The sequence below is a fragment of the Crocodylus porosus genome, unplaced genomic scaffold, assembly GCF_001723895.1.
Source record: "Crocodylus porosus isolate Cpor-Errol unplaced genomic scaffold, CroPor_comp1, whole genome shotgun sequence".
Taxonomy (NCBI): Eukaryota; Metazoa; Chordata; order Crocodylia; family Crocodylidae; genus Crocodylus; species Crocodylus porosus.
The window spans coordinates 114,083,930-114,097,099 of NW_017728947.1; the positions used below are offsets into that span (position 1 = coordinate 114,083,930).

A 13,170-nucleotide genomic window follows, 5' to 3' on the forward strand; every position below is an offset into this window, starting at 1 on the left:
CCCAGGTGGTCGAGCACCCACAGCCCCCTCACCAGGTCATCACCCGTGGCCAGCACCAGGTCCAACAAGGCGTCTCCCCAGTGGGGCTGTGCACCTCCTCAGTTAGATGGAAGTCCCGCATGACAAAAGATGGTTTCTGTTCCTAATTGGCAAGTTGGAGTTTAGAAGGGCAGAGAAAGGGAGTGGGAATGGAGGTGATCCCCTACCAAAAAGACACCCTGCAGACAGGGAATGAATTAATATGCTTCTACTGAACATCAGAGGAAGAAGATCAGGATGGACTCTGGATACCTTTACAAACTGGATCTTAGGAGAATTAGGTTTGGAGAGAAGGTTGTCTGTCTTGAAAATGTCTCTTTATCACATAATCAGTTTGCTAATTAGTTGAGACCTATGCTAAGCTGGAAATAAGAGCTCTTTTGAAAAGGATGCAGCAGGGGAATCCTTGGAAATTCTCTGCCTGACCAGAGGAAGAGACAAACATTTTCTTTCTAAGGACACACAAGAACATAGCAGATACATTATCCTTTTTTTTTCTTTTTTTCTTTTTTGTAGGTTAAGAGTTAACAGCCTGTACTCATAATTGAAACCAAAGCTGAAATTTAGATACAGAAAGACTCGTGTTTAATTTTCCTTAATCTGTTATTCCCCCTGTGCCTTACTATTCAAATAAAAACTGCTTTACTAAAGAATCTGCTGAGTGTTTGGAAAGATTAACCCAGATCTACCAGCACTGAGGAAGATGAAAGGTTTAAGTAGCATCACCCCCCACCCTACCCCAAATGGATCTGTCCTGGAAGGACATCAAGGTGTTCACACTTGTTCCCGAAGGGACCAGAATGGGAACTGCCACAGCTCAATGCAGTTTAGGTAAGATGCACCCAAGGGTAGCTGAGATGCACCAATACCAGTGGAGTAAAGTTCACACACACACACACACGTATGCACATGCACACACTCACAAGCACGCCCACCTTTCTTTATGCTTCTGTGCATCTCCATGGCTTGACACTGCAATTACTATTGTTAGGGTTTTTATAAACTCAAGTGCTGGGTTCAGTGAGAGCATTTGAAGCAGGTGCCAAGATCTAGAAGACAAACAACTTGAGTGCTCTTTGATCTAAAACTCTTGAGATACCTTTAAAGGCAATAGATGCTAGACACCAAGAATAGGGAACATGCAGATAGCTGCAAAGGAATAAGTCCATACCACTCACAAGTGTGAGTGAGGTGAGGTAAGTGTCTCATTGGCATACACTGGATTTTGAAAAGAAGCTTCTGGCTTCCCAGAGATATCAGCACAGGTTCACCTCTTGTTTCTTTACACTGCATGTATTTACATATGCAATCCATTTCAAGCAATAAACTCCAGTGCAGAGTTTATTGCTCCTGGGTCCACTTTTTGAGTGTGCAGTGAGGACTGTAATGGCTACAAAATTCTATTTAGAGGTTTGCTTTTTGGGAATTCGCTTGGAGGTAAAGTAGATATGTATTAGAATAATGGTTCAGGCCAGCATCAAGGGTTAATTGTTTTTTTTAAAGCCTGTTTGTGCCTTCAAGGCCCACTGTGCCTGACGCAGGCAAGCAGCAAGCAGACACATAGGCTAGGATACTGAAGACATGCACCACACTGTCCCATAACAGAGATAAGGGACTCTGCCATAGTGCCCAGATGCAGGGCCCTTGAGTTTTCCAGCTTTGGGGAAAAGACCAAATTAGGAGAAGACCAGAAAAGCCCAAATTAGGATGTGTGCATGTGATGGGTTTGTGAAACAAAGGAATATGCTGACAGGACTGAATGTGGACAGTATGACGACCACTGGGAGATCAATCAGTGGTGCCCAGAGATGAAGAGTCATCAGAAGGGGAGAAAGAATATAAAAGGAGGGATTTCAGAGTTGCAAAGTGTCCACAAGCAGTGAACCCAAGGCTACCTTAGATAGAGGGCATACCACCAGCCCATCTCACCCACCCCACTGGGGAGTGGGGGTGGGCCTCAGCCTTCGATGTCCAGGCTGTTGACATCTGACACTTAAGAGAGAACCCCAGAGTGAAGCTCATGTACTGGTCAGACATAGCTTGTCTTTCAAGACAGGCCTGGGACTGGTAAATATAAAATTGTTTGTATTATTCTTATCTGCTATCACTGTGTATCAATAAAATTCTCCTATTATTGAATGGAGAGATCGTCGTCAGTCTGAGGGGTTGGGTCTGCCCAGACCAAGGGATCTGGGTCATAAATCCAGTGCCAACAGACTGTAGCACGCTGAGCTGAGTCAGAACATCCTCAGCTGGAAGGGGGCCTGGAGGGTCGGCCTACCAGCCCAGGGCTTCTCCAACCTAGCTCAATGTGCTGTGGAGGGGATGGCTGGGGCATGAGGGTACCCCAGTGTGGGACTAGCCATCAAGCAGCCCCTGCACTGAAGCACTCTCATGTACCAGCCAGCCGCATCAGCATCTAGACATGCATTGCTGTGCATGAAAAAAAACTTCGCAACAGGACAGTATTTGTGTTTACTAATTAGGCAACTCTGCTGTAAAGGTCTCATGTAGACATGCCACTTGAGGAGTAGTTTTGCATTTCTTAACTTGCAAGACATGAATGCAAAACAGTTTTTAATGGGGATGTCCAGATGTTTTTACTGTAGTCGTGCAAAGGCATTAGAAGCATCAAAAATGCTTATCCTGTAGGAAAACAGGGGGAAAGTAGCACCTGTACTTTCATTTAATTAGAGTGGTCATTAGTCTGGGTTGGGGGGCGGGAACGACTTCTCTGACTTCTTGTGCAGTTGCAGGAATAATACATATGTTTTTTTACCCTTATTTTTACCTATTGCCAAACATAAAATCCATACCATCTTTAGGGCCTGATGTTTGACCGGACCCTTGGGCCCAAAATTTCAGAGAGGTTCCATGGAGATTTGGGTGGTTGGTCTACCCAGAGGTTAAGTTTACAAGGCAGCAATATTTAAAACATTTTATGTGCAATAGGTAATGTCCTACATTAGATTATTAACACCTTGGTGCCAGGAAACTCAAGACAAAAATTAAGGAACAACAACCTAAAACTGAAATGTCCTTCACAATTTCAGGCACCTGAGTTCTTCCCCTTTTACTACTGGACTATGCGACTATGCAGCAGCAACAGCCTCTCTTCATTAAGATTGCAACTAAGTTTATAGGACCATCCTTATTTTGGCCTTCTGAAATACACAAGCATAAAAATAACACTCCCAGCATTGGTAGGAGAAGTCTAAGACCATAACATTTTATCCCATGTTTGAAGGCAACTGGAGATGGATGCTCATGAAATCATGAGTCCTAACAGAAAGTATTGGTCAAAACACAGAAGAATCATTATCTTGTGTTCCTAATTTTGTAGCAAGCAAAAGAAAAAGAGAGATTTGTAAAGCAACAGGACTGCCTATGCAGCAAAATGAAGATGTGATCCTAACACACACTGGCATGAAGGGCTAGTTAGCATACAGGATCGGCAGTGCATACTAGCCCCAGATTACAAACTATAGGGACTCACAGTACATAACCTGGTTGCTAGCCCTTGTGAGGCTGCTGCTCCACTGTGTTTGTGGCTTGCTAACAGCCAGACTGAGAGACCACATGTTTGCTAGCAGGTATTATCATCATGCTTTTATTTTCCATATCTCTGTGTAGATATGCCCTTAAGCTCTGTGGCCTTCTCTCACAGATCCAGTGCACAGGGCCAAAAATATGGGAATTCAAAGTAATTATGGAAGTTATTTAAAGGTTAAGTGGTAACATCAGGGTGGTTCATTGGTTCAGACAGGCTTAAAATAAGGCATTAAATGGTATCTGGAGACCTTTCACTAGAAAGCTATAGCCAAATTGTGATAAGATCCTAGCTTCTATTAAAGTGCCCAGAACTGAAGCCTCTAAGGAAAGCCACAGTTTAACAGACACTTGATGCAGACTGGAGGCCAATCTGGGAGATCCAGTTGTAGGATTGAGGTCCTCAGCAATGGGGACAATTTCTTGGAGGGGCTCAACACTCAGGAGCTCCCACTGCTCTGAAAACCCAGCCCTGAGCCTGGAGCTGCTTTCTAAAGCCACCCAGTCACTAGGAAAGCTTGGCAGTGAGAAAAGGAAGGAGGGGTTACTGCAAAACACAAGTGCCCTTGATAAATGGCATTGTATTTGCAAGGGGGCATCCTCCACAGTCAAATGATCCTGTTTTCCTGGGCAACATGCTTGGCATTTGGCAAAGGGAGGAGAAGAACATGGGAGTCTTCTAGTCAAATGAAGGCAATCTCTCTCCTTTGTCTTTCCAGTCCCCTCGCCTTTCCAGGGGAGAGGGCAGTGGAAGGGTTGGGATGCATGAGGAGTGGCCAGGAGAGGAGGAGGGCATGAGGTGCAATGGAAACGAAGTAGGAGCATAAGGGAAGATAGAAGGAGCCATCGAGGTAGTAGAAAATGGAACAATGAATGCAAGAGAGTCGTTTCAGGCTGCAAGGGGCACAGCAAAGGAGGTCTTTCACCCACAGGGTGGACTCTACAAGGCACGTGAAGGCCCCCTGCCTTGCAGTCACTTTAATCTCATCGGGGGACCTGCCCAACATACAAAGCTATAGTTAGAGCAAAACAAATGACAGGTACTTCGGGTTGATGCCTAAGTAAAAAAGAAACGAAAGACAAAAAGAAGGGGAGGGGAGGAGGGGAGGGAATGAATGGTCAAGGCTGAATTGAAACTGAGTATGGGGGGCGGGGTTTCAATTAAACTTAACGACTCCCCCTCCTCCAAATTTTATTTCCAATCAATCAAAAAAAAAAAAAAAAAGGGTTTACTTTACCCCAAATAAACTATGCTGCTGTGGTTTCATGTTATGTATTCCATTTTCGCCTTTAGTTCAAATATTTTTTTTCCAACAAGGAAGTGCCATTTTGGAGCAACACAAGGAAGGATTTTTGTTTGGCTTCTTTTCATTTAGTGTCAAACACTCTTGGTATTTCCCAAACGAAACCATTCATTTAAAAGTCACAAAACAACAGGTTTCAACATAAATAAATAAATAAAGCCCTCCGTTTTTATCTATCACTTGGTCATCATTATTCAAAACAGTGCTCCTAGAGTAAATGAACACCAGAACTGGTAAAATGTGTGTGCCTACGCATGGGTGGGAAGAGGAGAGAGCCAGTGGAAAAAGTTTTTCATGCACAATTCATCATTACATTTTGCCAACAAGTTGTATTGTTGCCAGCAAGCCCATAGTTGAGAGATGGAAACAAAATGTTCTGTGGTTCACTTTTTGAATAATCCACCTGCAAGCTGTAAAAATACAATAGCTTTTCAAAATTTAAATCTGAAGCTGAAGATTCTCTTTATCCCTTAGATAAAGTCCTTGATCCAATATTAATGTCACTCAGGTTGACACAGTCTCCTTTCAAAGGACAGACTACAAAGTGAAATGTAGGTGCTTGGGAAATTCATTTCCCCCATTGTAATTTTCTTTTTTTAAACAGCAAAAATTCCATTCAGCAATGTTTTAGGGTTTTATGGAGAAACATTTTTTTTTCTAATTTTTGCTAAAAAATTACAAATATTTAGTTTTTAGGTGTTTGGAATGAGCCTCCACTTTTGAAGGAAATGGGCTTTTCCCATGCATCTTTTCTTGTCCTCCTGTTTTATATTGGCTAGATTCAATCTGCACTGGGTATCTTGAGGCCATCACCATGACTGGCTGCTTAGACACATTTGAGTGTAAATATTTGAAAGAAAATTAGTGGGAAAGCACAGCTGGAACCTGAAGATTATTCCATATTTAAGAAGCAGCTCTCCATTTCAAGCATAATACAAATAGGTATAAGTTACATAAAGATAATTTACATCAAGTATAAAACTAAGAAAGTAGCGTGGTATAAAACATGGTATATATAAAGAGGATGAAGAACCTCTTCCAAAAATCAGCATCTATCTTAGCAGGAAAGGATTCAGACATTAAACAGTTACAACCATTTCCGAAATGTCGTATCTGAAACCTTGCAAAGAACAATGTTTCCAACTATTTTGTTGATCTAATAAAAGATATCACATTTGCCCAACAAACCTGGTCAACCATTTCCAAAAAAACCACTCTCAGAGCACTAGCTATGCATTTCATATCATCCCTGATTTCAAAGTTACTGTCATTAAAATGCTACAGCTGAGAAATTAATGATATTCCAATACATTGATACTGAGATAAGAAACTATAGGTAGCTGTAGCATTATGCAACTCAAGGGACTGCCTGTGGGTCGAAACAGCTAGCAGCATACAGCTGACTTGGTGGAGATATCTGTTCAGGGCCTATATGTGTAGGCAATTTGGAAAGAACAAGAATCACAGCAGAATGTGTAAGCTCACATGTGCTTTGGATGATATGTATGCCAACTGAAGGTACCTCCTAGAGCTGAGCATAATATAATCTCTTGGACATTGAAAAATGTAATAATCATTTGTTAAAGCCATCTATTAACTCTTTATACATTATTTTAAAATTCACCGTTAATCTACAGAGCATGATTAAGTGGCTACACTACATAAGGCTCATCAGTAAGCTAAGCAAACAAAACAAGAAATGCCCTGGAAGTGTGTGGGAGAGGGAAATCAGCTAAAATATATATAATTTAATAGAAGTCTGGGCTTCTAATGCAGCTCATTATCTTAACCTTCATCAAACAAGGATAGCGGTACTGATAAAAAATCTTTTATCACCATTTAGTGCTGATAAAATCTATGGCAGAGTCATTCTTCTTAGAAATGTTATTGAGACAGTCAAATCGAGAAGGGCTTGGGGAAGAAAAGCGAAACATTGGAACCCCGCTGTCTTGCTTCCTGGTCTTTTACGTAGCACCGCTTACATCAGAAAATCGTCCAAACACATGCAAGAATACCACCTTTTTTCTGCAGTGGTTTAAAAATGGGCTGTCCTGCTTTTCTACCCTCTGGCATCTGGTCAAAATAGGTATGGCCATGCTTACTTATCTGAAGGCAGGGGAAAGACCAGTAGATTTCTAGTGAAACCACTTCTCATTTAGTGATGAAGGGGGGACTCTCTCATCTCATTGCCCTCCTTACACTGTTCCAGCAAGGGGCTTTGGAAAACCTTGTCCTCTGTTGCTCTGTCTGGCAACATTAAGGGTGCTGCTTCTCAAGCAAATGCTAATTTGCAATAGTTTTCTATGAGCACTGGCAGTACAGGAGATGCAATATAAATTACTCGCTTGTAAAACCTAGATCGATTGCTAGAGGTGAGAATTTCAAAAGCCCAAACAAGCATCTCAAGCTGCATATATCCCCCACTCTCACCCCATGCACTTCCCCAAACAAATGCATTCTCCTAGGCCATTTCTTCTGATCCCTTCTTGGCTTCTTTCATGTAGAAAGAGGCTTGCGATGCCCTGTATTTGTGGAGGTGGGGGTGGTGATTTCTTAATCTGTGCTCACTTGTCTGTCAAGTATTTAACTTCATTGATCTAGCTCGTTTGGGGACATATTAAACTGTGTACATTGCATTTTTGCTTTAAAAAAGGAAAAACTCAAAAGTTCATGGCACAGCATTATGCAGTAGAGTTTATCGAAAAAAAAAAAAATCTGAGAAAGATGAATCCCCAAATTTCATCGCTGTTGTTAAAGTTACATATTCAACATGGGAATATGATTGTCATTAAAAAGGCAATTTTACTGGCAATTACCACACGGCGGAGTCCGGAATAGCGTGCTTGTTAGCAAATGCTGACATTTTAGCAGTAATCACTGTAATAGGTCAAAAGTATCAAGAAATCAGGAGATTTAGTATTTGTGGGGGATTAAAAACTGTGCTAAGGAAAGATAAGAACCCCAGCGAAGTCAATGGCAAAACTTCCACTGATCTCAAAGGCAGATGGAGCAGACCCTAATTTAACGAATCTCTGGTGACAAAATGCCCTTGATTTCTTTGCCCAATTTTGCAATGCCTCCTTGGGTCACCTTCAGGGTGATGAGTCGCAGGGATTACTTGCATAGCTAAATGATGCCAAAAAGGGCTCAGTGTCTTTCTTCTAAACTTTCATGAATGTGCAAGTTTGTACATGAATGCGCGTGTTTGTAATTTGCACGGGACTGGCAACTTCCCAACTCTTAGTTAACCACATTCATATCATGCCACATAGCAGAGGAGGCAAATAAAGTCTGCTCAGAGCTTTCAGAGCCATTACTTACAGTAGACATCCACTCTTATTGACTTTATAGCTGGCGAACCCAAGCCATTTTCCGCCTTACAGTAGTAGCGGCCTCCTTGATGGCGCTGGATATTGGTAATCCTCAGAGTTTCGTTGAAGACACTTGAGTCTTGAAATCTGTCAGAGGCACTTCCTGCTGTTTTCGTCCACCTGATCTGAGCAAGCATCAAAAAAGAGTTGTTACTTTAGTTCGGTTGGTTGTAAAAGAGGAACACAGTATAACTAAATACAGGGGGAGTCCTTCTACCAGCCCATGTCCTGAGAGAACATGTTGTACTACTGATATGGGACTTCCTTCTAAATCAAATTAAGTGTACCCACACATAATCAGACACTAAACCATAGTACACTGCAACCATGTTCCTTTAGCAACACTATATTTGCAGTAACCAATTACCTGAGATGGAAATAATTCTCAAGCATATAAATGTCTGCAGTGAGGATGTATGTCTGTAGTGACTCAACCGACCATCACTAACGCATCAGTTTAAATAGCTGCAGAAAAATCCTCTCTGAGCAAAAATACACAGAGCACATCAGGATTCACTCTTTGCTCTCCCTTTTAAAATGGCAGCAATCTATTTTTAAAGTTTTACCTAAGTTTACACACAAAATCATCTCAATGAGCCAACAGTGGTAGCATGTAATGGCCTATACTGAAATCAGAATTATGCCATGGCACAAATTTCTATTAGGAAACATCTTAAAATTAATACCAGTTGTGTGTGCATGTGTCTTTCTTTTTATATATAATCCACATAGATTCTTGCAATTTCAAACAGCTTTGTATTTTTTTCTTTAATGGTTTAATACTTTTTTTCTTTTACAATAATTATAAATTCCTTTACTCCAATAAATGTTTTCCAAAAATGTGCAAACTTTCCAGAGTGAACATTTCTAGAAAAAAAAGTGACAATACAGTCGGGCTGTCTAAAATGCTCTCTCTCACAAACACTGGCATTCTCTGAAACAGCTGTGCAAAAAGCAGCAGCTCTGGTAGTGAAATAAGCAGCCACTATGGTATGATTCAGTTAAAAATTGATATAATTGGATGAAAGCTGTGTTGAAAAATATCAAAGCGACTTGAAAGAGCTAAACTTTAGAGGGAAAAAAATGGACATAGTGTTGGAAACATGTCCCATGCCATCACTCAGGTTTGTCACCACCTGACTCCCCTAACTTCACAGAAATATTTCACTCCTAGGACTGTTGAGAACTGCCCCAGACACTTGTGCATAACTTTCCCACCTCATGTTCAACAGAGATGCAAAGTCTATGCTGCAATTGCCAACAGAAACATGCAGCTTTTTGCTAAACACAGACCTCAAACAAAAACCCCTTCGGGGAAAAATAAAAGGCCTCAAATAGTTTTCTCCCTCACTGAGTCTCCAGTTACCTCTCTGTGGCTGTTAAAGGGAATCCTTTTTCAACTAACCTTAAACTGAAAAAAAATAAAGTACTGTCCTTGCAATAGTGTCCTTGTCCTCATGCTTTACCTGTGGCAAGTCAGAGGGTGTTTTTGATGTTTCTGGCATTATGCCTGGTACTTGCATGTGAAGGTTTGCTCCCAAAGATTTGAAGAATAGGTTAGGCAAACACCTGTCTAGGATGATTTTGACAGGGATGATTTTATTTTCAGCACAAGGTTTAACTAGAATCTAGATGACCTCCAGAGGGACCTACTTTCCTACTATCCTTAGGGACAGGAGCAATGCATTTACAATGGTAATGAAGACACTGCAAACAGCTAAGAACAACATCCTGCTGGGAGCAATGCTAATACGATTACAGTTTGTTTGCTGGTAAAACTGGGAATGGTGGCCAGCTTGTACTGACCGCATAAAACTGAAGGCCCCCGTCTGCACCCTGAAGGATCCTGAGTATGAGCAGAACATTGCTGCTGTTATTCGTGTTACATTATTGCCCAGAGAGTCAACCAAGACTGGGGATTTAGCAGGCCCTTGGCGTGTGGATTTTATAAACTATACAGAGAAAGATGAGCATGAACCTATAGCCAATGTTAAAAGCAAGGGGGGGTAGTAGATACACTGCAGGGTAGGGCTAGGATTCAGCATGACCTAGACAAATTGGAGGATTGGGCCAAAAGAAATCTCATGAGGTTCAACAAGGACAAGTGCAAAGTCCTGCACTTAGGACGGAGCAATCCCCTGCACCGGTGCAGGCTGGGGGGGACTGGCTGGGCAGCAGCTCTGCAGAAAAGGACCTGGGGGGGGACAGGGGACAATAAAGTGGACAGGAGCCAGCAGTGTGCCCTTATTGCTAAGAAGGCAAATGGCATCCTGGGCTCCTTGGTAGGAGCAGTGCCAGCAGATGGAGGGAATGATTATTCCCCTCTGTTTGGCACTGAAAGGCCACATCTGGAGTCCTGTGTCCAGTTGTCGGCCCCCTAATAACAGAAAGGATGTGGACAAATAGGAGAGAGTCCAGTGCAGGGCAAGGAAAATGGTTGGGGGGCTGGGGGACTTGTGAGGAGAGGCTGAGGGAACTGGGTGGATTTAGTCTAGAGAAGAGGAGACTGAGGGGGATTGAATAGCAGCCTCCAACTACCTGGAGGGGGATTCAAAAGAGGATGGAGCCGACTGAGACCAGAAAAAAGTGCTCTGCAGACGGACGGACACACGGAGAAAGTGTTGTAAGCGTGTGGGTTTGAGACAAAGTGGGAGAAAGACATGAGAAAGAGTGCAGAGCATGTTAGGTTGTGGGTGCACCCACGGGTTTGATAGAGGCCATATGTGAATTCCTTCCAAGAAAGGTTTTTCTCTTTTAAAGAAAAAGGAACTTTCCTGAAAAGTCACGCTCCAAATGATACTGATCCCTAGCTCTGGGCAAGGACATCCACTGCTGGACAGGTATGAAACTCATACATTATATTTATATGCATATAAACTCATGTATTTTCCCAGTACATCAGGACCAAAAAGGGCAGTTGTGCACTGGATTGGGTGAGAAGAGTTTTCCCCTTCCGTGATCCTGGGGTTTCAAATTTGTTCCTACTCCTCATCGAGATGAACCTGAGAAACGTTGCAGCTGTTTTCATAAATAAGGGTGAATAAGGGTGACCTATTCCAAAATTTCTGAGAGTGGGACAGGCACCAATACACAAGAGACTGAGGTTCAAAGCTGTTTTCTGCATGCATTATTCAGGCCAGGGACTTGATTCAAAGTCCCTGGCTCCAGGCAAGTGGCCAGCCATTTGGTTATTCTGGAAGACATCTCTTTCCAACCAGAAATTTTGTTCTGGACCTGAGCATCCTTCCCCAGGGAAAGTTCAGAGAAGCCTTCCCCAATGACGTTCAGCCCAAGGAGGTGCAAGAAAGTTTGTTCTTGAGTTGGGTGAGAAGGAAATACTGAGTCACAAAAGTCCTGACCAGCTGGAGCCTGATATCAGCTGGTTCCTGTCCCTTGACAAACAGCAGCTTTACACTCGGGATGCTGGAGTTACAGCCAGGGGAAGAACATTGTTAAAACTGTCAAGAAGCTTTCAAAATACTCTGTCCCCTGTAGGGTCCATGGGTTATTCATAATGCATGACGGTGCAGGGTGTGGGTTCACACAGCACCTTTTCTAGCTGACCAACACAACTCACGTGTGGTTTCTCCACTTAAAGAGTTTAGCATATTTGCTTAATTCTTATCTAGCATACTGTGTGCGAGAGTGAGGCCATTAGCTGAGCTATATTTACCAGTCTCAATCTGTCTATATTTCTGTTATAATCCCCTAGCTTCGGGGCATTTCAAACCATCCATAAAAATGTGCTGCAGCATAATTTTGGTACATGAAGGCAGCTCTAGCTTTTTGTAAAATTTCAATTTCCTCATCTCTCATATTTTAAAACAAATATTGTTTTAGCTTTAAGGTAATCACTGAATCTTTTACATGATCTCTTCCCAGTCCCCCTTGTTCAACCATAATTGAAACAAGGACATAATTGTCAAGTCATGTCCTATTACAATTCTGCTGTTTGTTTTTTTTTTTAAACACAAAAATTGAACATTGGGAATTTTTTTTTCCTTGAACACTTTAAAAAGTGGGAACTTGTTGCACAGCAGGGTGATATATTCATGAGTATTCATTTTAAATGTGTGAATAAAATCACTGCTTTTATAACCTCATTTTTGAAATAATACAGACTATTTTTTTTTGGCTATGGACAGAATTACACAATGGATTATCAAACCAGAGACTCATCCATCCATCCATTCCCTCCTGCAGGCTCAAGGATTGCCTAAGCCTGGCTTGACTTTTAGGGACAAAAATAAAACTGGATTTTAGCTTGACAATAAATTGTCTCTCTTTTGGGAGGTTACTGTTAACAAGATATATGTATTCTGAAGCTGTGCTGTGTTCAGAGAATAACATCCCATGGGCCAAATGCATTGGCTTCCCTTGGAGATGTTGTGCAGCAGAGAGAACTGGAGTGCTGATTTAACCTCAGTTCATCATTCACCTTGGCTTTAATTCAATGCAAACACTAAAATGAGCTGATTCCAATCAATAGTGCATTGTTATTTACTGAACACCAAGAATGCACAAAATATGACCACTCAAGGAACCATCCTAATGTGGTAATCAAAGCAAATTAATACAGTGAAACCAGACAGCTGAGCCTTGGAGGCCTTATCCAGGTAAAACGTCCATGCTAGTCACTTGGACTGGCCTGGTGTAATCAGTACATTCAGGAAGCAATTAGGGGTTTCATGCACTTCCCTTTAAAATTAAATACAAGACCTTCCTCTGGCTTCCAACAGACACTGGATGGGTCAACCTAGTATGCGAGAAAGCCATGCCCTGCAACCATTCTAGCACTCTGCATAAGGCACCCTTGCTAACCTACTACCTGGGTCCTCACAATTATTTTTTAGTGGCTTTATTCTTCCAGCATCCTCGTGAAGTGAAGAAGGACCATTATCCCTCTT

General features: G+C 42.0%; 1 protein-coding gene across 2 annotated transcripts in view; it reads right to left on the reverse strand.

Moving 5' to 3' along the window:
- The window catches only part of MDGA2 (MAM domain containing glycosylphosphatidylinositol anchor 2), a 665,957-nt gene that overhangs the window by 375,572 nt on the left and 277,215 nt on the right, over positions 1-13,170 (reverse strand). For both annotated transcript variants that reach the window (XM_019550984.1, XM_019550983.1), the window contains exon 3: positions 8,214-8,388. In XM_019550984.1, coding sequence (XP_019406529.1) covers positions 8,214-8,388 — 175 coding nt within the window. The remainder of the gene's footprint in view (positions 1-8,213; positions 8,389-13,170) is intronic.